At 41.3% G+C, this 27,898-nt stretch overlaps 1 protein-coding gene across 1 annotated transcript in view; it reads right to left on the reverse strand.

The window, feature by feature from the left end:
* The window catches only part of SLC26A4 (solute carrier family 26 member 4), a 55,498-nt gene extending 30,346 nt beyond the window's left edge, over positions 1–25,152 (reverse strand). The window contains exons 1-7 of the mRNA XM_012455954.3: positions 24,989–25,152; positions 23,366–23,505; positions 14,657–14,767; positions 12,492–12,676; positions 11,431–11,595; positions 4,621–4,773; positions 4,425–4,507 (exon numbers count right to left, since the gene is read on the reverse strand). Of these exons, the coding sequence (XP_012311377.2) occupies positions 4,425–4,507; positions 4,621–4,773; positions 11,431–11,595; positions 12,492–12,676; positions 14,657–14,767; positions 23,366–23,505; positions 24,989–25,152 (1,001 nt within the window). The remainder of the gene's footprint in view (positions 1–4,424; positions 4,508–4,620; positions 4,774–11,430; positions 11,596–12,491; positions 12,677–14,656; positions 14,768–23,365; positions 23,506–24,988) is intronic.
* Between the last annotated feature and the right edge of the window lie 2,746 nt (positions 25,153–27,898).

The following is a 27,898-nucleotide window of genomic DNA, read 5'->3' on the forward strand; positions in this document are numbered from 1 at the left end:
AAGGGCCATGACATTTAAAATCTTCTTAAAGCAAAAAAGATTAAATTAATGTAATTATCATAATGCTCCATAGTGACTAAAATATCTCAATGATTGTGGGGTCCGATGACTATTGTTTGACAAAATCAGAGCTACCCTACAAACCATATAAGAAAATTAACCTACACGTTTACATCATGAGGTTGACCCAAATATGAAAATTTGGGAGACGGCCTTCATGTACCTATATCTTGATGACTATCCATGTGGTGTAATTCCAGAGGCCCCCAGCCATAAAGTGTCTGCCCCACCTACCTCACTTATGTCTAAAGTTTGTTTAATAAGGAAACTACATTTTCCCCTATAATTAGAGAACAGCGGTAAAAATAAAATAGAAATGAGGTTTTTAGAGAAAACCATAGAGAAAGTTAAACCTAGCGAGCATCCTAGGTATTGCTGAATCCACCTCTCTCATTTTGTTGATAAAGGAACTTAGACCCAAAATGTGAAGTTATTTGCTTGAGGTCAGTTACTGGGTCCAGGTTGAAATGTTAAATATCAAATGATTTCTTACCTAATAAGATCTGTTTGGTTCTCTGCCCTTGTAGCCTTACTCCCTACAAATGAGGTTAATTTTCAGACTCCTTTTCTCCTTATATCCCATCCTACCCCACAGGGAGACTCTGGAATGAACCCCATCTGTAGACAGACAGGATATTGGAAACCCTGATCCAATAGGTGGGCGACTCAACATCCTATCACCTGCTGGTTTGGATGTGACTTGGGACCACACTTCTCAAAGCAGGCTCCTGACTTGCTCCTGAGAGCCAGTCAACCCTACTTCAGGCCACTAGGGCTTGACAGGGTAGCTTTCCAGTTCCACATACAGTTTAGTTTTGATAGCAGCCTAATGCACATTGCCTGCCTGGATGCCTAGTTCTCCAAATATGACCTGATCCTTGATTATCCACGGTTGCAAAGTGTAAAGGGCAAAGACTTAAGTCAAAGGACCAGAATCACTCTCAAATGACTTTGGGCATGTTATTAAAACCTACCACGTCCCAGTTTTCTCAGCTGTCAAATGGGGACTATATAATTTTCTCATAGGATTCAAGAAGGAATCACTTGTATAAGTAATTAGTGTCTACACACATCGTAGGTTCTTGGTATATATTGGGGGAACCTAAGTCTGCCATATTCCTGCCACTCATGTCTTCTGTCTTGCTGAACCCTAAGTGTTTGCCCTAAACCAGCTGAAGTCCTGCTGGATATCTTCTAATGACATGTAAGTAAGTCTTTTTTCTTGCCCTGCCCTCCTTCTGTGGACATAACTCTCCAAATGTTTTGCTCAGTGGGCCTCTTTGGCCCCAGCCAACCATATCAGGCCTGATCACGAGACAACACTACCAAGGGCCCCAGGGGAGTGAGCGTGCGAACACACACTTATCTGAAAAGATGAGGACAGGGAGAGATGGACCCTGAAGGGCCAAAAATTCCACAAATGACAGTTAGCGTGATAAACAGATGCCAAGGGCATATTTGTACTTCAGATGGGGTCTGAACACTTGGCAACCACACCACCACTCCAGCTAGAGAAGAGCAGCCCTCAGAAGGCAGCCAGGAAAAAACGTCTGTGGTTTCGTTGGCTTTGCCCCTGTGCCACACTTACAAGAACAACTGCAAAGCACACCCTTTAAAAACATTAGGCCTGAGTTTCCCAAACCAACGAAGGGAACCCAGATTAATGGGACAGGGCATGTTCTGTGGACCACCTACAACTTGATACATCCTAGGAAGCCTGACAAAAGGGCTCTATAACAGGGCCTCTAATCCCAGCACTTTGGGAAGCTGAGGCAGGAGGATCACCTGAGGTCAGGAGTTTGAGACCAGCCTGCCCAACATGGTGAAACCCCATCTCTACTAAAAATACAAAAATTAGCTGGGCGTGGTGGCAGGCGCCTGTAATCCCGGCTACCCAGGAGGCTGAGGCAGAAGAATCCCTTGAACCCGGGAGGTGGAGGTTGCGGTGAGCCGAGATCGCACCACTGCACTCCAGCCTGGGTGACAGAGTGACTCTGTTTCAGAAAAGAAAGAAAGAAAAAATAATAATAACAGTAACAAACATGACAACAAGAGGACCTCTGGAACTGGAGAGGACAGGAGGTAAGAGAGTGAATAGAGATTAAAATTTAGAGAATAAGCCGTCAATATTGTTATGAGTTTAAACACAAACACACATACACACACACACCCCCCACTATAACAGAAGAGGTAAAAGAGAAGCCTGGGACAGGATGAGTGAGGAACTGGACAGATTTCGAGTCGCAGATAAGGACCAGTTGCATGAGAAGAAAGGCGCGTGACTGCCCCTCATAGTGTCTGCTGGTTAAGAAAATGCCCGGGGCGAGAGAACGAGTAAATCCTAGTGGGACACTCAGATGCCGACCGGACAAGGAAAAGTCTTATGTGTCTACCAGGAAAGGGGATGGAGGGAAGGGCATGGAGCCACTGTTTTCGACTATCCAATGTGGCGTTGTCATTGGGGACTGAGTGATTCCAACATATGGTCCTGACCCTCAGCAGAATAAAGGGGACTACCAGCAGTAGCCTTAATGGAGGATTGAAGCAGGGAGGAGATCAAAAGGGGGCATATCACAATCTCTCTGCCCCCCTTCCTTTCACTGTGCTCACCTCAGTCACTTTAATACTCTACTTGCTCCTTTCCAATCTCTCCACTCCATCCTTTCTTCTTCAGGTTTGTTAATATCATCAGAATTGCTTCTGTGCTACCAAGCGAGATTGGATAACCAAGGCCTTTGCTGTGGCTTGTTTATAATGACATAGGCTTGGGTACTTTATCCCTTCAACAAGGGTTTTCTGAGAGCCTACAGTGAGGTGAGCTCTGTGCTTGGGGACAGAGCTGAACAACACAAATGAGGTCACTGCCCTTGTGGAGGAGTTTAAAGTCCCTGGGGCCAGGCAGGTTAAATTAGCTGACCAAGCTACCAGGTGGTCTGTCAAAGGATTCAGCTTCATTAAACTCAAGGGTGAGAGGCTAGAGATCCATTCTCAGGAGGAGAGCACAGGAAAGCTCTGCAGAGGACCTGGAAGGATAATTTAGGGCGGAAAAAATGAGTTCCCAAGCCAACTAATGAAACACAGATGGATGGGATAGGGTCTGCTCTGTGGACCACCTATAACTTAATACAGCCTAGGAAGTCTAACAAAGGGCTCTATAAAGTATCTTTTTCTTTGTTTCTAACTCCTGAAATCATCTAATTGTTCAATTAGATTTGTTGATCCTCTCTTAAAGAGTTTCTCCAATTTCCCTGAGGGCAAGATCACCTGAGGCACTTTTGAAAAATATGTATTCCTGAGCCCCTCCTCTGGAAAGCCTGATTCAATAGGTTTGGGGTGGGAACCAGGAATCTGTGTGAAAAAGAATCCCATGTGATTCTTACAAAAGGGTAAGTTTGAGAAACAGCATAATAGATAGCATGTAAATTAAGTTCCATGTAGCCGGTTGTCCTTTTTCAAATATTTTGGAACAGGTATTAGAAGAATCAAATGGGAATACAACAGTTCCCTGTGGAATAAGCTCTGGGAATAAGCTTGCCTGAGGAAGTTTCCATGAAGAGCATGGGAAACAAACACTGGTACCACATCCCTCTGCTAATCTTAAGGAAGGGAAAACTGGTACTTCTTAATTAACGGCAAGTCCAGTCTTAAATGTTATAAGTGATTGTTACAAACATAATAAACATCTGGGCTTCCTTTGTAAACCCATATAAGAAAATTACAGAGCAGGGTACTTTGTCTGTTCTTTGTTTCATAAGAGATCTCACTGGGGTTTCACAACAAGCTTGAGTTGAGGCTTCAGCTGTTTTCATTATCCTTGTCTTATATAGGAGAATCTCCTTAGGTCACAAAACTGGATGGTGACAGAGATGAGTGAAGGATCTTGGTCTTTTACTCTGCTAATTCACCAAACTACCAAGCATTTCTAAAACTTCCCTTGAAGATAATGCATTTTATTTATAGGTATGAAGGATATAATTATTACCTAAGATTGATTAAACTAGATGGTAGAGAATTTAGGCCAGATGTCCCTGATTCCTAAAGCAGATTGTTCACAGTGCCATAGATGTTACCAAGAAATGATTCTATTTATATTGTATTATAATTTTATGTATAAGTTTAAATCAGGAGTCTGGTGTTAACTGTACATGTTCTGCCATACTTTAAGAAAATGAAGATAAAACAGCATATAGGGGCTGCTTTAAACAAACGGCTTGACATTTATCTACACACATACTGCTTGTCTTATGGTTGTTTCTTCAAGATCACACACAAATAGCAGCGTCACTGAAATGAAGCTTGTAATAAATGTTTCATTAAGTAAAAAGGACTGTATTAGTACTCTCTAAGAGCAACACCATACTCACCCCCTTGGGATGGATTTAACAATGCCAGCATTGTAATTTTTTTCCAGGTTGGCTGCATATGAAATGGCAGTAGCAATTATCGTCTGAAATAAAACAAAAGATGTTAAAAAAAAAAAAAAAAAACTCCATTGGTTTTAATAATTCCTTGCTTGTCAACCAAATAATGCTGAATTTTCTAACTACATGTTCTACTTACCACAATGACTTCTATAGGAATAGGGACTGGTATTTTGTGCCTAAATCGATCATTTAATTCCTTAACCGCCATACAGATGACAATGGTGAGTAATCCAGCAATGAAATCAGCAAGATTGGTATCACCAATATTTTGAAAAATCTCAACCAGCGTCTATAAAAAGAAAATAATTTTATATACTTCCTGCTGCTACACACACATGCACACACACACATACACAATTAATTCTCATACAAATCTTCCCACACAAAGAACCTTGATATCAGCATCAAACAACACTTGAAAGTTTCAGGAAAGTGATAAAAACGTGTTGGTTGATACAGAGACCATTAGATACATACGATTGCTGCAATATATATACCAAGTTTTTTATGATCGTTTACTTGGAAAGGAAAAACTGGGTGATTTCTACATTCTTATTTTTGCTTCTCTGTATTTTTTATAATAATAAAAATGTCTTAAAAGAAAAAATGTCATTATAAACATACTGCCTTTTACTTGAAGAAAAGCTTTACAAGTTTGTATCTTAAAATGGGTTTATAGGTATTATTAAGTAGCCTGATTTTTACTATGGTGATATTATTGAGACTAAAGGCTGATAAATCTGAAACTTTCAGTTGATCAGTGGTTGGGGGCGGTGTGTTTGTGTGTGTGGGTGGGTGCGTGGGTGGGTGTTTTCTTTCTATCTTTTTTTTAATCACAATTAGCCAGTATTTTAGGTAAATCTCTTTCCTAAACCTGAATGATACAGATAACAACAACAACAAAAATCCCAAAATACTCCATATGTGGATACGGGTAGACTGATTCATTCTTTATGGCAAAGAAAAGCTACTGAATTGACATATAGGCCAAGCATAAATTTTTGGAAATAAATTTGGTACTTAATTTTATTTAACAAACTTGAACTAAGATAACATTAAAAAAAAAAAAACAACACTTTTTTTTTGAGACAAGATCTTGCTCTGTTGCCTATGCTGGGTGCAGTGGCCTCAAACTCCTCAGCTCAAGCAATCATTACACCTTACCCTCCAGAGTAGCTGGGACTATAGGCAGGCATCTATATTTATTTTATTTATTGTAGAGACTACAATAAATAGGCTATTTTTTTTTTGTAGCAATGGGGGGTGGGTCTCACTTTGTTGCCCAGACTGGTCTTGAACTGTTCGCCTCAAGAAATCCTCCTGCCCAGACTCCCAAAGTGTTGGGGTAACAGGCATGAGTCACCACACCTGGCCAAAAAAAATCTTTAGGTAGACAGATGAATCAATTCAAGAAAAACTAGTTTTGTTTTGTAAATAGAAGACTTCTGGGAATCAAGGGTGTTTTCAAGGAAATTAGCGAAGAAGAATCCCAGGGAAGAACACTAATGTCTTTGTTATATTACCTTCAGTCCTGTAGAAGGCATGATTTAAGAAGGTATCTTTGAGACAGTTCTTTGAGACAATCTCTCAGTAAAGATAACTTTTCTTTAAATGAGACTTTTATAGACATATTTTCATAGGAAGATAAAAGAATGAAGCATCTTATAGTTTATAACACGTATTTTACTCATTTTACAGATAAACTACTTTTAAAATAATTATAGTGGTAATCTGGTGACAATTATGTATGAACTAAATGAACTTTAAGTACTTAATGAACCTTAAGTAATCTGGGAGTCGCTTTGCCAGCAACTTCAACTCTCTGGAACACTCTCAAGAGTGAGGGAATCGGGGAAAAGTTATGCAAGCAAAATACCTCCCACCAAGCACTTGGACTAGAGTTCAGGCATTTAACTTATAGGAAGACTCTTGAACTTTCACTCAGTGGGTACTTTTGCTGTTAATTTAAACCCAGTACTATTTCACTTTGTCTGCTTTTCAGAGTCACTGAAAATTGCTAAAGGCAGATACATTGACAGAAACAAGATGAAGCCAGGGGGATAGCAGAGTGAAAAAAGAAAATGGGATAACTACCACCAGAAGATACAATAACAAGAACTCAGGGCATTTAACACAGGAGCAAACAGCCCTACCTACCCCAGAGGCTTGAAGTTATTGTTGCTGTTTGGTCCTTTACATAACTAATTTTCTGATGGATGACCCTGATTAATTCATGAGCTAGGCATAATATTTTGATGAATTGTCTATTCATTAAAGGTTTACTTTTCAACTCAAGATGCAAAAATTGAAACTTGAAAAACAAAACATTTGGAATAATTATCCCTATTGCAAAAACATTTTCACCTTACAAAAATAATCACTACAGGATTTCAGTTTAATCGAAACTGAAATCTCTAAGTGATGAGAATCACTTAGACTTTTGAATAAAAAGTATTTGTGGATTAAAAATGTAATATGAGGTTCAAAAACCAAAATCAGTTCGTATTACACAATTGCATCATGCGAGGCATCTGAGTATATAAATGAGTTGCCTACATCCTGAATAATTTCAGAATCTTTTAAGAAGAGCTCTATGATAGAAAGTTTAATTTGTGTAGAAATAAAACTCAGCATGTAAACTGAAATAGTCAGATTATATTTAAAGATATAGAAATTAGACTCTACAAAAGCACTGAACAGTGCTTGTAATTTACTGTTAAAATACTACAAAATGTTTATAATATGGACACACATATGATTCTGTATTTCAGCTTAGTATTCTAAATAATTCAAATCATGATAATGAAATTTTTGGTAATAGATAATGTTTTACTATAATTCCCGCTGTGTTTGGACAATTTTAGGACAATTTCATTTAGATAATGTCTTTGTTCTTGCCCAGAATTACCTGGGTTGATGAAGCCATAAGAAAAAATTATGCCCAATAATGTGTATGAGAAAATTTATCAGTTTACTCTTGGAGCTAAATTTTTTTTAGTTTATTTTACCTCCACAAATATCACAAACCCTTCTCAACCACCTTTTGCTATCAGGCATTTCCTGCTACCATATCTTTTGTGTATACAAGTATAGATCAATCCTCAAAGTGTTACTTTAGTATAATGGCGTAAATTTTACACACTGAAATAGGTGCAAAGCAACAAATCTACTCAAGCTTCGTGGTGACTTTCAAAGCTCTCACCCTTGTCTACTGAGACAAACCACTCAAATTGAATGGTGGGAAATCAATCCTAAGTGGACTGTGGGACTTACTTAGCTAAAAGTAGCTACATGGTAGCATCAAGGGTATTAACTAATTCTAAATTGCTGCCAGTACCCTGTCCTTCTCCCTTCTGCTTCCGACGTCCAGTCTCTCTGGCATTTGTGAATTAACTGATTTCTTTTTCTCCTGTATTTCTTTGCATTCAATATTTCCGGTTGTCAGTCCCTCTTTGGGGGAGAGGGCAAGACAAACCAAAGTACAACCTTAGAACAAAGATAAGTTAACATTCCAGGAAAAGGATTTCACAACAATCTTACACTTTTTCCTGGGAGAATCCTCTCCTACTCTGCATGTATTGAAAGATTCTTTCATGTATAATTGCAATGGTAATGTCATAAGCAAAATTCTCTGTTCAAGGACTAAGTGGCTCATTCAACCCTATGCAATCATTTTCAGACCTGCTGATTCTTTTTTGTTGTTGTTTCAGAAGAGCAAACACATATTCACCACCACATATAAAGATGATTGAAATACATTCTCCAACTTGGCTGGCCTGTGAAGAATTTCTTGCAAAATTCTATGCTATATGCTAAACTGAGAAGTCAAGAAAAATATTCAACAGGAAATAAGTTACATCATGACTGCATTTGGTTTAAAAACTATTTTTGACCTTGATCCAGTGTTTCCTGGTCACTTTTGTCCCTGTCAAAGTGAAATCATTTGCAGAAAGTTTCTTCTTAAACATAATCCTAGGAGACCAGAAGAACTATCTCCCCTGTTCTGCGGGGGTCCTGCAATGGCCTGGGACCCAGGTCAACAATTAATTTGGGCCTCCTGTGATCTGTGTAGATGAAGGCCGAGCCATGTTTGCACAATGAGGTGAGTATACTCAGTAAGGGATGTCTTGGTAAGTTAAGGATTCAGTGGACTTGTATAGGGAGTGAACAGTGCCTGGTACATGGTAGATATTCAATATATGTTTACTGAATAGATAAATTGAATGAATGAGAATGAAGGAATAAATGAGTGAACATTCGATGAATAAAATGTGAAAGTAAGTAAAAGCAAGATGTGCCAGGGGCTGCAAAAGTTACAGAGCCTGTCAAAATAAGGCAGTCAGAGATCTCAAAAAGAACTAAGGATTGGCCAGGTGCAGTGGCTCACACCTATAATCCCAACACAGGAGGAGGCTGCAGTAAGAGGATTGCTTGAGGTTAGGAGTTCAAGACCAGCCTAGGCAACATGGCAAAACCCCTGTCTCTACCCAAAAAAAAATCTTAAAATTTTTTATTTTAATGTTTAAATATGGGCTGGGCATGGTGGCTCACTCCTGTAATCCCAGCACTTTGAGAGGCCAAGGTGAGAGAATCGCTTGAGCTCAGGAGTTCAAGACCAACCTGGGCAACATAGTGAGACATCACCCCTACTAAGATTCAACAAAGAAAAAGAAAATTAGCCAGGTGTGGTGGTACACACCTGTAGTCCCAGCTACTCAGCAGGCTGAGGCGGAAGCATCACTTGACACAGGAAGTTGGAGGTTGCAGTGAGCCATGACTGAGCTATTGCAGTTCAGCCCGGGCAATGGGGCAAGCTCCTGTCTCAAAAAAAAAAAAAAAAGATGGAAAACTGAGGACTTGACAGGAGAAATATATCAAGAATTACCAATATAATGCTGAATCAAAACGTTCACTAATGTCTTCTAATAGGCTGGATCCTGAGGAAGTGAACGGTGAGCTTCATAAGGTCTATTCATATGTGATAATAATAATAAAAAACTTAGTTCTTACTATGTGCCAGATATTAAGCTAAGTGTCTTACACATATTTTCCTTTTAAATCCTTACAGCTGTAAGAGGTAGCTACTATCACTACTCCTATTTTACAATTGCAGACACTAAGGCTTAGGGAATTTGAGTATAAACATCATGGGTAGTGGCTGGTAGAACCAAGACTCCAACTCAAGTCTGTTGAAGTTCAAAGTCCATTATCGTTTTGTTTGTTTTTATTGTTGTTGCTTTTATTGTTGTTTGAGATGGGGTCTCACTCCCATCACCCAAGCTGGAATGCAGTGCCATGATCTTGGCTCACTGCCGCCTCAACTTCGTGAACTCAGGTGATCCTCTCACCTCAGCGTCCCAAGTCGATGGGACTACAAGTGCGTGTCACCATGCATGGGTAATTTTTTGTATTTTTAGTAGAGACAAGATTTTGCCATGTTGTCCAAGCTGGTCTCAAACTCATGGGCTCAAGTGATCCACCCATGTCAGCCTCCCAAACTGCTGGGATTATAGGCATGAGCCACCACACTTGACCTCATGATCTTAATCACTATGTTTTTCTGCCTCCTCTATCTATTCTCACTGCTTAGCGTAGTGCCCGGCCTGTAGTAAGCACTTGGCAATATTTGTTGAACGGATGGAGTACAATAGTAAGGGATTATGGCACTGTTACAAAATTGAGCAATTCCTGACAACCTCACCAATTCTCAGATATTTGTACATGGCCTTACATTGTTTTAGAAGCTAACAGTTGGGTCTTTAAAGACTCAAACTCCATTCTTAATGTGGTACATTATTTTTGTATGGCATCATTCCCTCCAAGCTAGGATGACATCATGTTACTATTATCACCATTTTTCAAGCATCAATAACATGCTTTATATAGAACACATATTTAGATCCAAGACCTTTTTCAAATCTAATTAGTGTGATCTACATCCTGCTTTTGCATTTCTTTTGCATGGTGAATCATCTCTGAATCTAATGTTCCTTTTCATCTATAATTGTTGAGACATTTACATTATGCATTTTACGGACTCTCACGGTTAGAAAAAGCTTATAGAGATACATCTCCAATCATTTCATTTCACCAATAAGAAAAGATGCCTTGAAATAAGAATTTCAAAATAACTCCTTTTTTTAGAGTACTTGTTATGTATCAGCCCCTGGGCCAAGTGCTTATCTATTCTTATTTAACAACCCAATGTGGTATATGCTATCACTAACACAATTTTGCAGAGAAGGAAACTGAGGCATGGTGATTTGCTCACATGGCTAGTAGACAGTAGAGCCAGAATTGAACTCAGGTCCACCCAGTTCTAAACCTGAGCTTTCAGTTAGTATCCTACATGATGTATTCAGGGTCACTTACCTGTTAGAGGCAAAGCTGAGGCTAGAAATCAAGTCTGTTACATTCCAGAGCAGTCTTTACTGCGTTATACCAGTTTGTCTTCATTCATGTTTTTAAGTACAATAGTATTTCTGAGAGAAGCAACCAAATCTTTTCAATGGCTCCCAAAGTATGCATAGAGAAATGTGGGTTCTCCAGACTCAAGTTTTGTTTTATTTTGTTTTAGTTTTGTTTTTGTTTGAGACAAGGATGGAGTGCAGTAGGGCGATCACAGCTCACTGCAGCCTCAACCTCCAGGGCTCAGGAGATCTTCCCACCTCAGCCTACCAAGTAGCTGAGACTACAAGTGTGCACCATCACACCTGGCAAATTTTTGGATTTTTGGATTTTTTTTTCTTTTATATATGAGATCTCACCATATTGCCCAGGCTGGTCTCAAACTCCTGGGCTCAAGCAATCTGCCCACCATGGCCTTCCAAAGTGCTGGGATTACAGATATGAGCCACCGTGCCCAGCCCAGACTCAAAGAGAGAATGAATACAATTGTTTCTGGAATGAACAGTGACCCATCCCTGGAGTAAGAAGCAACACTTACATAGATAATAGAGAGAACGCCATTATAGTTTTTGGTTGAAACATTGAGGACAATCTTTAGCTGTGAGACCAGCACTTGGAAGGCAGCAGCTGTTGTGAAGCCCCCAACCAAAGGATCTGCCAAGTACCTCACTATGAATCCAATCTGCAAACCTCCAAATATCAGCTAGGATAAAAAAAAAAGGAAACAAAAATTAAATGTTTGCCTGAGATTAGGAACCAACTCTCTGGAAATATTAAATTAAGCTTAATACCAATTAAAACACTGGTAGCCTACCTAGGGCACAAAAATATTTGTAGGAAAAAAACACGAGTTTCTTAATGCCCTAATCACTCCCCTCCCTCCTCCGCTCTAAAATTTGAAAACCGTGAATAATAAAAACCTTGAAATATTTTTATACATGTACTCAGAAAAGCAAAAATCTGTAGCTTATTCCTGTGGCTTTCAGGCCCGTGTCTCCGCTCACCAGAACACTTTTTTCTCCTTTATGGATTCCCGTATACTTCCCTTCTCTCATCCTCAATTGAATCACACATGTTCTTCTGTGCTTTTTTTCTGTCTCTGACTTTGATGATAAGTGAGCCTTAATAAGTGGGGTCTTGCTGACTATTTTAGCATCTGACCTAAAACAACGTAATTTAGAAAATAATTCAAGCCTGTAATCCCAGCACTTTGGGAGGCCGAGGCGGGTGGATCACGAGGTCAAGAGATCGAGACCATCCTGGTCGACATGGTGAAACCCCGTCTCTACTAATACAAAAAAATTAGCTGGGCACGGTGGCGCGTGCCTGTAATCCCAGCTACTCAGGAGGCTGAGGCAGGAGAATTGCCTGAACCCAGGAGGCGGAGGTTGCGGTGAGCCGAGATCGCGCCATTGCACTCCAGCCTGGGTATCAAGAGCGAAACTCCGTCTCAAAAAAAAAAAAAAAAAAAAGAAAATAATTTTGGGTTCCAGGAAATTATTTTGTTTTGTTTTTAGAAGAATCTTTAAGTATATATGCTTTAAAGTTAATCTCAAATAAAAATTACACCAATCCATATTTTATCTGTAAGCTCATTACCTGTATGATTCCAACCAGTAGAGTCAGGGTGCTGGCAATCAGCACTCTTGCTGTATCTCTAGCTGCAATGTCTATCACGGTAGTATTTAATACAGTTCCATTGCTGCTGGATATGAGAAAGTGTTCGTCTGGGGCCATGCTCAGAACAACAGATCCCACCATTAAACTGACCACTGGAAAAGGTCCTGGGGAAAAAAAAGTCTCTAACAATTAATCAGTTATTAATCACCAATGTTCAGTGTGTCTACATAGGATTTAAAAGATGTGTAAAAGATTTAGCTGTGACTAGTGTGTAAAAGATTTAGCTGTGACTAGGAAAATCTTGTTTGTTCACAAAAGAAGCTAAGCCGGATACAGTGGCTCACGTCTGTAATCCCAGCATTTTGGGAGGCTGAGGTAGGAAGACCGCTTGAGCCCAGGAGTTTTAGACCAGCCTAAGCAACATAGTGAAACCCCATCTTTTCCAAAATAAGACAAAAATTAGCTGGGTGTGGTGGTGCATGCCTATGATCCTAGCTATTTGGGAGGCTGAGGTGGGAGGATTGCTCGAGTAGGGGAGGTGGAGGCTGCAGTGAGCAGAGATGACACCATCACACTCCAGCCTAAGTGACAGAGCTAGATCCTGTGTCAACAACAACAACAACAACAACAACAACAAAAAGAAGCTTAAAAAGCAGATGTCTCAAGGCATTCATGACCCAGAAATTGGCAAGAGAGACATGTAGGTAATTATTACAATACAACATTCAGGACGCTTCGTGAGTATATCAGAAGGTCATCTAACCTGTCTGTGTGTGATCCTCACGTGTATGGGTAGTGGGGATGAGGATGAGAGTTGTCAGGAAAGGTTTCCTGGCAAAGGTAGCACATACATTGAGTTTTTACTTATGCCACTCAACTTTCATTTCATATAATCTCATTAATTTCCTAGAGTGTCCAATGTCCTGACCTCTGTGGATCTGAGTACCTTGATCAATATCACAGGGTCCAAGTTAGGATAAAAAAAACAGCAAAGGGAGTATGAAGTTTCTTTCTCCTTTTGTACGACACATTTTTTCATATCAAATGTCAATCTGTAAGATTTTATGTTTTAAAAAATATTATTTTTTTCCAGCAACTGCTCCATTCACTACTGTTATTTTTTATCCATGATGATGATAATGATTTCTACCCTTTGATCATGGAAGCCTTTATGGTTCTGAGGTCTCAAAACCCAACCCCAGTCACCTGGAACGTCTCAATGTATAGAATACCCAAGAGAAAATCAGCTTCCATGTTTCTCGTCTAGTCAAGCATTCAATACTAATTGATTATCTAAGGTGAGGATGCTCTTTCAATCAATAATGACTTTCTGCTCTCCTCCTAAGGAAACACAACTAAGGACAAAAACATGGGTTGAGGATAAAATAGATGGTTGCATTTATTTCAAGAGGATCACTGAGGTAGACATGTCTAGCCAGCAGATGGATGTAGGAGCAAAATTTTCGCTAGTATAAATGTCAAAGTCACAAAATAGCATGAAAACACTCATTTACTAGGACATTCTAACAAAAGAGAATTCAAATTTTAGGAAAAGCCGGAAAATTCATTACAAGCCATAGCAAGAAAAAAATGCCAAGCTTAGCTTCTAAATTGTTTTGGTAAGATCTTACCAGTCTTCTAATATTAGTGACTTTAAATAAGTATGCCCGTTAATCAAATCATAAACATGTATTTGATGAACATACTTAGTCATTTATAAGCTAATCCGGTAAAATGGTAGGTTCAAAGACTTTGTGTCATTTTTTTCCTGCCATTTCATATTTTGGAAGAGAATACTTTCTAAATTTGGAGTCAAATTTATCATGTTTTTAAAAACCAAAACATGCTACATGCTAAAATGTTAAGGCAGGCTGTAATTTTGTTTTTCAATATATCCTCTTCATTATAAAAAGTTACCTAACATCACTGAACAGGAAAAGTAGACAAAACACTGAAACTCTATTTCCCTGAAAAGATTAACAAAGATAAATTAGGTTGGTGCAAAAGTAATTGCGGCTTGAGCAATTAAAAGTATAATTGCAAAAACTGCAATCATTTTTGCACCAATATAATAGAGGTATAATGCACTTAATATAGCCAAAACACTTTAAACATGAGCAAATATAATTGTAAAATATAATTACCAACTGAGATATGCCTTGATGTTCCAAAGATAAAGTATGTCAGGATAGGGAAAAAAGCTGAGTAGAGACCATATCCAACAGGAACTGCAGCTAGTAGGGCATACGCCATCCCTGAAAGCACATCCAAAGTGATTAAATTCACAAACGGAAGTTACGGTATGCAGAAAGTCCTCAACTTAAAATGGTTCTACTTATGACTTTGACTTTATAATGGTGCGAAAGCAATATGCATTCAGTAGAAACCATACTTTCACCATACAACCATTCTGTTTTTCACTTTCAGTACATTATTCAATAAATTACATGATATATTCAATACTTTATTATAAAATAGGCTTGTGTTAGATTATTTGCCCAACTGTGGGCTATTGTAAGTGTTCTAAGCACTTACAATTTCAGGTAGGCTAGGCTAAGATATGATGTTCCACAGGTTAGGTGTATTAAGCGCATTTTTGACTTAAAATATTTTCAACTTGCAATGGGTTTATTGGGATGTAATCTCATGGTAAGTAGAGGAGCATCTGTCTTTCTACTGTACAAAGAAGGGCCTTTACACAGATACTCTCAATTTACAGTTTCAACAGACCAGCCTGTCCTGAGTTGGTCTCCTTAGGATGCAGAACAGGATCCAAATCAGCTGAAACAATGATTGCATCTACAAACATCACCTGCTCTAATGAATTGACTCAATTGATCAGTAATTCAGTCAACCCCTGATCAGATCAGTGGGAAAAAAACAATCAAGTCAACTGTCAATTAAAAGCTTAGGCCCACACCTATAATCCCAGTGCTTTGGGAGGTCACAGGCAGGAGTATCAGTTGAGCCCAGAAATTTGAGACCAGCCTGGAAAACATAGCAAGACTCCTTCTCTACAGTAAAATGAATGAGCCCAGCATATTGGTTCATGCCTATAGTCCTAGCTATTAAGGAGGCTGAGGCAGGAGGATTGCTTGAGCCCAGGAATTTGAGGTTACAGCAAGCTATGATTATGCCTCTGCACTCCAGCCTGGGCAACAGAGCAAGATCTTGTGTCTAAAAAAAAAAAAAAGACTTGGTCAATTCAGTCCAAAGGCTCAGACCAGTTTTGCACAGAGGCAGTTGTGTCTGAGCTCAGTGTTTCTCTGTGTTCTGAGGCACACAGTCATTGTTGCACTGCCCTTTTTCCTTTCTTGGTGGGGAAGTAAAGTTAGATCCAAAGAAAAAGTATGGCAATTACACACAGCAGCAAACAAGACAACTCTACCCTGATGAAGTCGACCAACTCCTCCACTACGCAATGCCAGCAGCCCCCAGGCCTGTGAATATCTGGCTATAGAAAAATCAACATTCTAGTTTACACATGGGTTAGAAGAAGATAATGACATTCTTTTCCCTGGTTAAATACTTAGGTAGTCAGCATCTCTTACTTCATTCTCTTCCTTACCCTTCACTCACTCATAATGAGAGAAAATCAATCCTTTTGACCCTTGAGTCATTAATAAGGAATTACATTTATAGTAGTTAATAAAAATAGCAACAACCTGAATATGCTGGTCCCCATGCACTCAATATTATTTCTCAGATGAATGTCCCCAAGTGGGGAAGTGGTTAACTAAGTTATGCTTCATACTTCGCAATTCTATGAAATGCAATTGATGTGATGCACAGAAGTACATTTACTGACGTGGAGAGATGTGAAGTAAAAGGAAATAAAGTGAGTAAAATTAAGATTCAAAACTGATAAGTATGTATGCTCCTACTTTTGTAAAAGCACACATCTATGTTGTATGCATTAAAAAATCTGGTGGTATTTTGAATATAATATGAAGTAATTCAGATATACAAGAAAGACAATGAATAATATAAAAAACTTTCATATATCCATCATCTAACTTAAGAAATAAATTATTGCCATTGCAGTGGAAACTCTCAGTGTACTCTTCCTCAATCACATCCTCTTTCCTCCCTCCAACCTCAGAAGCAACAACTACCCTTAATTTCGTGCTTATTATTTCCAGACATTTCATTATACTTTTATATAGATACATATTTATGTGTCTAGTAAGATATTTACTAAAATATTAATGGGTTATCTGTATGGTAGGATCAGAGGAGACTTCTAGTTTGTGGTGGAGGTATTTTTCATGTTCCTTATATGTATTTTTTAGTTTTCTACAATAAGCATTCATTCATTCAACAAGTATTGATTATGCACCTACCATGTGTCAGGCACTGTTAAAACAAAGTCTCTGCCCTGGTGGAGTTTGTATTCTAGAAAAATACATCTATTAGTGCAACTGTTTTAATATATAAATTACAAAAAGGAATTGCAATAGTCAGTAGTCCCAAGCGCATGGAATAGAATAGGAAGCTGACTCCACAGAAGGAAGACGAGAAAAGAAGGAGCAGGAAGTGAAAACACAGCTTGTCTATTTCATATGGACATTTTTTAAGTCCTTCGCAAACTTCATTGCCCTAAACTGGGCTCTGCAGTTCCTTTTTTTATTATTATTTTTTTTTTGATGGAGTTTCACTCTTATCACCCAGGCTGGAGTGTATTGGTGCGAACTCAGCTCACCGCAACCTCTGCCTCCTGGGTTCAAGCGATTCTCCTGCCTCAGCCTCCTGAGTAGCTGGGATTACAGGCATGCACCACCACACCTGGCTAATTTTGTATATTTAGTAGAGACGGGGTTTCTCCATGTTGGGCACACTGGTCTCGAACTGCCAACCTCAGGTGATTCCCCCCACCTCAGCCTCCCAAAGTGCTGGGATTACAGGCGTGAGCCACCACACCCAGCCTGCAGTTCTTAATATGCCTGGAAAAGGGGAACTTTTCAGTTTTCATATAGAATGTCCCATTTAGGGACCACTACTACTCAAATATACTGTAATCATCTTTATTATAAAGAAAACTTGGTACAACAGCTTTAAAATTATACAATTTGTGAACAAATCTGGAGCCAGGCATGATGGTTCATGCCTGTAAACCTAGCATTTTGGGAGGCCGAGGTGGGTGGATCAGTTGAGGCCAGGAGTTCGAGACCACCCCCACCAACATGGTAAAATGCCATCCCTACTAAAAATACAAAAATTAGCCGGGGGTGGTGGTACACGCCTGTAATTTCAGCTATGCAGGAAGTTGAGGCACGAGGATTGCTTGTACCCGGGAGGTGGTGGTTCCCGTAAGCCAAGATCACACCACTATACTCCAGCCTGTGTGACAGAGACTCTGTCTCAAAAAAAAAAAATTAATTAATTAATTAAAAGAAATCTGAGCCATTGATTTAAATGATGGAACCTCTGTGCTGGTAGTTATGATGTATAGGATGGTGACATGTACTGATAAAGCAGGTGCTAATAAACAGTTGAAATTTATATTAAATTTAAATTTCATCTAAAGGTAAAGCCTTCCACCATGTAAGATGCAGCAAGGAGATGAGCCCTCACCAGAAACAGAATCTGTAGGCACCTTAATGTTACAGAAATAAATTTGTGTTCCTTAAAAAAACAAATAAATAAAAGTCCAAAGTAGAAAGCAGACAGCAGACTCTGTAACGCTGTGAATAAAGATAGTACTACAAAGGTTGCATTGATCTGCTGTCTGATGGGAATTTTTTTAATAACAAAAATCAGAAAGATCCCATCATCTGTAGCAATTTCCTGGCTTCCCAGTAACCTGAGCTGGTCTTCTCTGATGAGTTTTTCTACTATTCTTCAGCTACTCAGCCAGTGGTTACATCACGGACATTGTCATCAATGGAAACTGCAACACCACCTCTGAAATCTGAATTGTGAGCCTCTCTCCAGCTGTAGCCTCCAAGCCTTTCAGCTCATCTACCCCAGAATCCTTATTGCTTCATTTCTTTGTCCTCATGAGGCTTCTAATCAATTAACAGATTCACTTTCTCCCTAGTCTCCGCACCTTCTGGTCTTCACTTCCACACTTGCCCAGCACAGATTCCATGGAATTTTTCAAATATTCTTAACTCCCTTGCTTTATTCTCTCCCTCTTTCCTTTTCTTGTCTGGCAAAACCCCAATTTGGCTGACTTCAAACATTCACCTTTTCCATGACAGCCTTCGAGCAGCAAGATAAACCGGACTGAAGGCATCTACAAATGGGCTAACCAATTTCATGAAAACTGTGTGATCACAAGTCCCAGATGTGCACTCAACACTGCCTGGGGACCCAATTACATTTCCTCAGGGGGAGAGCTTTTCCTCTCCCTGAGACAACGATTCAAACCTCCCTTACTTACCTCAATCTGCCCAAACCCTTCTCCACCGGACTCAAAGTTAAGAGACATATTCTGCATTTAATCAAGAACACAGAATCCATGAAATACTCCCAAGTTCCTTTTCACCAAAATTTCAAACCTGTCTGCATCTGCACCATTTGGGCTATCTTCCTTTGAAAATGAAGAAATATCCCTCCTGCCTTTAAGGAGTAATTCTCCCAATTCTGTTCTCAAACCCATCCACACTTGCCCCTTTTTACTACTGTGCTTCTAGCTATTTCTCCTGTGCTTCTTGCACCACAGCTCTCTTTCTTTCCACTAGGTTATTCCTATCAGTTCACAAATATGTTCTAGTGTCTCGCATATTAAGAAAAACAAATTCTCCTTTCACTCTACCTTTGTCTCATCTCCCTTCAATTCGTGGCAAAACTTCTTAAAAGCAGTCTGTAATCCTTCATCGTACCCCACCGCTCAGGCGTATTCAACACTGTCGGCCCCTCTATGCTTTGTTTTTTTGTTTTTTTGTTTTTTTTTAAACCTTCTCTCTTGGCTTCTGATCCCACATTCCTTTGGTTGTTCTTTGTCTTCAACTTCCTGGGTCCAGCTTTCTCAGGTTCTTGGCTGGCTCCCTCTTCGCCTTCCTAACCTCTAAGTACTCTGGCTCTCTTCTCTTCCACACCTGCCCTTTCTTCCTAGGTAATCACAGGCATTCCCACTCTTGTAAATATCACCTCTTCAGCGATACTTTCCTGATTTTTACGTCTAGCCTAGACCTCCCCTCTGACCTTCACACTTGCAGTAGCTCCCACTTGTCTATTTGGCGTCTCCACTTAGATGTCTCACCTGCATCTTAAACTTAGCAGATCCAAAAGGAAACTTGATTTCCTGTCCGAAACCTGCTCCTCAGCCTGTCTTTGCCATTTAGATAACTGATATAACATCTACCTGGTTGCTCAAGCCAACAACCCTGGAGGCATCTGTGATTTTCATCGACACTTATCAGTATGCGTCAGTGATTCTTACTGCACAATTAGTCCAGATCTTGAAGCTCTCTTCATAGCCTGCCTCTTCTGGTTCAAGCTGACACACCTGTTCTTCCTTTAATTCACAGCAATATCCCCACAGGGCTAGGAATAGGGTGAGGCAAGTGAGGTGCCTATGGCACAGTAAAGAGGCATCCTGAGAGTCAGTGCCTCACTTACCTCACCCTTATCCCAGTCCTGGCTCAATTTATTTCCTGATTTACCCACCCTCCCCCACTGCACTCACCCATACTACAATTCTTCCTTTTCCTCCCTGGAAAACACTAAGTATTCTGGTATCAGGGCCTTTGCACCTTTACCTGGTACATCTTTTTTCTGAATATCACATGGCTGTCTCCTTCTCATCCTCTGGTCTTTGACTAAATTTCACCTTCTCAGTAAAGTCTTTCTTGACCACTGTGTTTAAAATAGACCTCTCTTCAGCCGGGCGCGGTGGCTCACGCCTGTAATCCCAGCACTTTGGGAGGTCGAGGCGGGTGGATCACGAGGTCAAGAGATCGAGACCATCCTGGTCAACATGGTGAAACCCCGTCTCTACTAAAAATACAAAAAAATTAGCTGGGCATGGTGGCGCGTGCCTGTAATCCCAGCTACTCAGGAGGCTGAGGCAGGAGAATTGCCTGAACCCAGGAGGTGGAGGTTGCGGTGAGCCGAGATTGTGCCATTGCACTCCAGCCTGGGTAACAAGAGCGAAACTCTGTCTCCCAAAAAAAAAAAAAAAAAAAAAAATAGACCTCCCTTCCTGGCTGGGTGCGGTGGCTCACACCTGTAATCTCAGAACTTTGGGAGGCAGAACAGGTAAGTCACTTGAGTCTAGGAGTTCCAGATCAGCCTGGGCAACACGGTGAAACCCTATCTCTATAAAAATACAAAAATTAGCCAAGCATGGTGGCACATGCCTGTAGTTCCAGCTACTGAGGAGGCTGGGATGGGAGGTTCACCTGGGCCCAGGAGGCCAAGAATGCAGTGAGCTGTGATCTCACCACTGCACTCCAGCCTGGGCAACAGAGTGAGACCCTGTCTCAAATAAATACAAAACTAAAAATAAAGACCTGCCTTTCAAATTAATCTGCATTACAGCATATTTAATCCACCACAATAGATATTGCAATCTATAATTATTTTTCTATGTATCTTGTTATTTAATTCCCATCCCTACCCTTTAAAATAATTTTTAGAAGCTCCATGAAGTGCCTGTTAATGAACCACTGAATCCACATGGCTAGATACCTGGCCTACAGATTTAGTTTATAAATATGTATTAAGTGAATGAATGATAAATGAATGTAGAAGTGAGCCAGATTAATCTCCCAGAAATTCACCTTACACAGATAACTTTATAGAGATAATGTTCCTAGAAACACACATTACCCATAAAGTAAGGAACTACACAATAGACACTGGATTAAAATCACAACTGTACCACTTACCAGCTACATGACCTTGGACAAGATTTAATAGACTTCTCCCCTGTTGAAAATGAAATAATAATAGACTCACCTAGCAGGATTGTTATGAGGATTAAATGAGATAACTGGCAACATTCTTACTTAGCACAGTGTCTGATGATACTTATAAACAAAATGAATTCTTATAAGATACTTGTCTATGAAAACTGGGGAGACATGGAGCCATTTTTATACATAAAGAGGATTCATTATCAGGAATGCAATTCAATCATTTTCACTAAATATACCATCTATTATGTGCTAGTCTGTGTGCTAGCCACCTGCTGAACAAACATTCCCCCAGGAGTCACAGGGTATTGCCATGTCACATCCCTTAGAGCACAGTGTGAATACTTGGCACTGTTAACTTATGAACCTCACAGCCCATCCTACTCTCTCTCTTGTCCACCTTTGTTACTAAGAACATGCTTGATCAGGCTGAGACTCCACCCTAAGTTCACAGGACATCCTCCTTCTCTGTGGTCAGCTACCTGGCTTGATCTGAGCAATCTTGAGAGCCCCACAGCCAAATTTTAGCTCACAATATTGCTCTACATTCATTACTAGCTTCTGAAATAGTCTATTTTCAAGCCATCCCCACCTCACCCTGCTTCCCATCACTTGACAAACTCAGACTTAGCCAACAGGGAAACTCAGTTTTGACATTCAACTTCCAAGAAGCCATTCCCGATCCCCTAAGACTGGTTTGAGTGCACCTCATTTGCATTCCCTTAGCAAGCAACATTACCCCTGCCACAGCCCTTATAACATTGAATTGTTGTCTCTTTCTCCATTGGACTATGAGTTCCTTGGAAGCAGATGATGCATCTTATGCCAGCATACCTAGTGCCTAGAACGCTATAGGCGTTTCACAAAATTATAATAAATAAGAATATTTCTGTTTTCATGATTCAGTCTTTGAGAAATTGGTCAGGGTGTTGGGAGTGGGGCAGAAATGAGATGGTGGGGATGGGGGACAGAGGAGAATGCCATAATGCTATGCACCTACTATACAACAGATTTCTAAGATGTTTATGGGAATATTATACTATGAACTCAGTTTATAAGACAATAAATAACCACCTATGTTGGTACATTTTCCCAGAAGATTAAAATAAGAGGATAATTTTTTTTTTTTTTTAAAGGGACGAGGGGCAGACAAAACACTCATGTGGAGTCCAGGCTAAGAAGCTTCCTTCACTTTTCTGTAAACCAGTTTCAAACTGCATCTCAAGATCCATGTGAGGGAGGCTGAGTGTGGTGGCTCATGCCTGTAAGCCCAGGACTTTGGGATGCCAAGGCAGGCGGCTCACTTGAGGTTAGGAGTTCCAGATCACCCTGGCCAACATGAAGAAACCCCATCGCTACTAAAAATACAAAAATTAGCTTGACATGGTGGAACATGCCTGTAGTCCTAGCTATTCAGAAGGCTGAGGCACAAGAATCTCTTGAACCCAAGAGGCAGAGGTTGCAATGAGCCAAGATCGTGCCACTGCACGCCAGCCTGGGTGACAGAGCAAGACTCTGTCTCTAAAAAGAAAAACAAAACAGAACAAACAAAAAAGATCCATGTGTGGATATAAAATAATTTAATGTGCTGCAATCGTCATTTTAAAAACCTAAGTATAATAGAATAGAACAAAGTGAAAATTAGCATATTGTAATGATAAATACTTCACAGGAAATTTAGATACATACGCACAGATCATGATGTAACACATATTTCTTTAAAAAAAAAATTTGAGAAGCCACTGTTTAGTATATGCCTCTGAATTGGAGTCCTGCAGCTAGTGGGGCAGCAATTTCCCATGAAGAGAACTCTAAGGAAGAGGAGAAAAGAGGTGACTCTTTCCACTTAGGGGCTCTACAGAAAAGATAAAGGCCTTGAAGGGTAAGTTAACATCTGTCACAGACCTATGGTAGCTGGGGAGAAGTGTTAAACTCCTGCTGGAGACCAGAACTCTCAATCACTCAAGAGCCAATCCACCAACATCTTACCTTGCAGTGTGCCCACTAGCCCAGTACTAACTCCCGAAATGATGTCACTTAGCAGCCATTCCTTGACTCGGTATTTGGGGAGCCACTCCAAGATGGGCAGAAGAGTCTTTAGCACACCAAAGGCTCTCTTTCTTGAACAACTGTTAAAAAGCAAGAAAACTGGGTTTTCAATCCAATCTCAGTCACAACCAATTTGCAAATCACAAAGTTATGAACCGAATTCTGCTGTTTATAATTATTAAGAAAACAATAAGAATTTCATGGAAAATAATAACCCTGAAGTGCTTACCATACTTTTGCCAAGAACTGCATCTATCCTTTTAAATGCGCTGTTCTAGAAAACACAGGATTAAGTGTCCCACCCCTCGCTTACCTTTTTAATCCTCTGAGAAAATATTCCTACACAAAAACCTATTTTCTGGTCCAGCCAGAGACTGATGGATGTGGAGTCTCTAAATGAGATTAATTTTCAGACTCCTAACCCAGGCGCCTTATTATTATTATTTTCTTTAAAGAAAATAAACACACTAAGTATATTTTGGCAATAGAAATCTGGAGCTAGTTTTTATAAAAATCTTAGCATGGTGAACGAATACCTTGTATCTTGCTGCATAGTAATTTTTAAATTCAATAACCTATAGATTAAAGAAAAATATCCAAAGTAGGTGACTATTATATAACTCCTGATTTGAATAAATTTTTTAAATATGGCATTTATGGGATGATTGGACATTTTAACAATGACTCAATTTTTAATATTAAGGAGTTATTTTAGATATCAAGGTGTGATAATGAAATGTGGTTATATTTTTAAGAGTCTTTAGAGATACACAATAAATGAGATTTTCTTAAAAATAATACTGGAGGGGGCAAGTAGGTGTTCATATAAGAAACAAGATAAACTTTGAGTTGATCACTGTTGAGGCTGTGATGGGTAAAAACGGAGAGGGGAGTTCATTACTTGTCTGCTTGTGCATGTATTTGAAATGTTCTGTAATGAAAAGTTTTAGAAACTAATTTATGTATGTTTGTGATATCTAGTTACGGCACATTCGAGTTTAGAGACTGAGGGTGGCTCTCCCTAGGGGTCCCAGCACCCGCTGGTGAAGTACTCAGCACACCTGGCGCTCCGCTGGGCTCTAGCCTGCATTGCGGCCTCTAACTGAATGGTAGCCCGCCTACTTAGCTTGAGGGTTTCAAGGACTCCTGGTCAAGAGCTGGGTTTCCCTATTCATTTCATTTAAACGATCTCCTTTCATTCCCTTTTCCTCAGGCTTGCCCTCCCATGAAGTCAGCAGGGACCCACTGTACCCCAAGGGGCGCTCCAGGTTTCCTTCAGAGAGGAAAAGGAGAGATGGGGGCCCCAGATTCCACAGTCGCCAAAGGCGAGTTTCCCAAATAAGTTCATTTCGGGCCCGAGCCTGATGGAGCCACTCTCCGACCAGAAGGGCGGCGTGGAGGACCAGAGACCCAAAGTCGGGCCTCTAGGAGAAGCGGCTGGCGCCCAGGGACTCCGCAGCCCGCAGCCCGCAGCCCACGCTCTCCGGCAGGGCACGCCCTCCCCGCCCCAAGCCGCGGACGCCCCGCTCAGCTTCTCCCCCCGCGGGCCCGCGCGGCCGCTACCTGCAGCACTTGGCCAGGCTCTCCCGCAGCGTCTTGCGCTCCTGCAGGCGCCGCTCGTGCTGTTGCTGGAAAGCGAGCTCGCTGTAGACCGGACGCGACACCACGTAGCTGCAGCGGTACTCGGGGAGCTGCGGAGGCTCCAACCTGCCGCCCGGCGCTGCCATGACCTGAGAGCCGGAGGACGGCGAGGAGGGAGGAGATGCGGTGAGGGAGGATCATCGGAGGTGAAGGGCGAGGAACAGAAGGAAGGGGGTCACCTGTTAGCTGCCGCCTCATCCCCCTCCAGCTGCAGTTCAACACCCTGAGTCTGATCCGCGCCCTGCAGCCCTCGGCGCCCTCGACAAGCGCCCCACGGCGCTTCCACGGCGCGCACGGCCAGCCTGCAGGGGGGCACCTGAGGACCTTCGGGTCCCGCGGCCTGCAACCGCTGCCCGGGGCTCCCCAAACTTGAAGACAGTGAGCCCTGCTTTGGGGGCTTCCCGAGCTCCACCCAGTCCCCTCTGGCCTGCAGCCCAGGCGCTGTCCGCGTCCTGAAATCTCCCCCAAACCAAGGGGCTGGGGCAGGGCCCAAGGGCGCGTGCAAAGCTGGAAGGGAACACTAAGCGTCCCTCCCTCCCCACACCTGAGCCGGGACGCAGCTCCAGGCGCGCACTGGGAGAGAGGAGCAGGCCCCCGGGCCAGGCGTGGAACCCTCAGGGCGCGCTCCCCGGGTCCCCAGGTCGCGGGCGCTACAGGTACATTCAAGCTGCGGTCGCAGCCCTCCCGGGGGCAGAACTTTCAGCGTGTTGAGCAAGTCTCTCCCCACGTTCTGTTTTCCGATCCGCCTCCTCGCTCTCGGCGTCTCAGAAAGAAGGCTGTACTGCCCCCTGCCCGCCTGCTTCGAGTCCCCTCACGAGTCCCATCAGCAACCCTCAAGGCCTTCCAGGGAGTGGAGCCCGGGCCGGGTGTGGGCATCTTCAGGGTGAACTCACCTGTCTCTGCTCACGCCCCTCCCGGAATGCCCCGGGGACGCCCGTTCCGCTGCCTTTATAGCGCTCTCAGACGGCAGCGAGACGTTTTATTTACGGAGCAACAGAGACACCTTGGTCGAAGGGAAAGACACACAGGCTGCGGTCTTTCTCAACTGATCCTATCAGGAAAGAAATCCTACCCCTCCTTCATTCCTTCCCTTTCCCGAACCAGGAAGGCTGAGAATCTTACTGGCTGCCACGTAGGGGCCACCCGGATCCTCATTCATCCCCAGTTACTAACCTCGCGGGCTGCGAGGTCAGGGGCGGGCCAGGCCCTGTGGGACTCCTTAAGGGAGAGCAGAGCCCCACGTAGAGGAAGAGGTCCGCGGTCTCTGGGAGTGCTGACCTTGACTCCTAGGTTGTGTGATTCAGAGAACTCCACAGTCTGCCACAGGTGCTCTTATCCAGATGGGGAGAAGAGGCACAGTGTCCAGGTTTCTATATCAATAAACCCTTGAATTTCTAGAAAGTTTTTTTAGGTGTATTTAATAGGTGGAGTATTTAATTAGGAGTATTTAATCGGTGGAGTATTTAATTAGGAGTATTTAATAGGTGGAGGATATAGAGAGTTCACGATTTACTCAGATTTTAGCCCCATATTCTATGGGTGCATGTGTGTGTGTTTTATTTCACAATCCAAATCCAGCGTCCGGGTGACCCTTTCTTACCCACTAGACTGTTTTTTGGTTTTGTCTCATTCTCCTGGACAATCAGGAGTCTAGGTTTACATGGAAATCAAGACTGGAAGAGAGGGAGGAGGAGCCAGAGCTAGCCTACCTCATCAGTGTTTTGTCTTCTGTCGGGATAAATTTTGCTAAAACTAATGCCAAAAACCTTCCATAGCAAAAAGGAAGGGTTTGATAAACCAGAACATTCTCACCTGATTATCAGTGTTCTGACGTAAATACAGAAGAGGCTCCGAAATACAGACCTATGTACGTCAACCTTCCGTTACCTTGAATATACAGACCATGACAATTCTACGAGCTCCTGGAAACAGAACTGGTCACCAGAGAACCCTGATGCAAATCCCCTGGTATTGTAGAAAGCATGTTCATTTCCTGGAAGTGAATGAGTCAACAGCTTTCAACAGATCTTCAAAGGCTTACTTGACCCAATGAAGTTAAGAACCACTGAAGAAGAAACCTAAAAGGAAAATCCAGGTCATGAACTTTGTAATTTTTATTCACATTTAGAGAAGAGGGGAGGAATCTCTTGTATATGTTTTACTTATGCATACCAGTGGTTCTTAATAAAGGGCTTTCTTGCCCCCAGGGGTCAATGCCTGGAGGTGTTTTTGGTTGTCACACCGAGGAGTATGCTATTGGAATCTAGTGAGTAGAGGCCAGGGATGCTGCTAAACATCCCACAATGAAGTTTGCTATCACTCTAAGGTTTTGCAAGCAATTTAAACTCTACACTTATTAATAAATTGCTGCATGTACTAAAATATGTGTCTCTCCATATGTGTATATATATGTGTATTTTTTCATTATTGTTGGATGTATAGCTCAACTCCACTAAACAGAGGAAAGTATTTGTTTTAAAGTAGATTCTGAATATACTCACTCTATATATCCTCATCCACACCTTCAAGATCTGGTGAAAACACTATGTCTTCCATGAACAGTCTTCGATGCTCTAGGTCAGAATTAATCCAGTCCCTTTTCTAAATTCTCTTAATACCTTATCTGATCCTCTCCTAAGTTACCTCTCACTAGCTACCTTAGTATCCCAATTTTGTTTGCATACAAGTCCTATCTCTGTCACTAGACAATCACTTCTTGAGGGCAAGCACCGTCTCCTTTCAACCATGATTATCTTCTGTTTTTTGAACAGATTTCTCTACAGCCCAAACATACCTTTAAAAAAACTAAAAATTAAATATTGGATCTACAAC

The sequence above is a fragment of the Aotus nancymaae genome, unplaced genomic scaffold (genome assembly GCF_030222135.1).
Source record: "Aotus nancymaae isolate 86718 unplaced genomic scaffold, 86718_ANA_hifiasm-v0.15.2.pri h1tg000002l, whole genome shotgun sequence".
Classification (NCBI taxonomy): Eukaryota; Metazoa; Chordata; class Mammalia; order Primates; family Aotidae; genus Aotus; species Aotus nancymaae.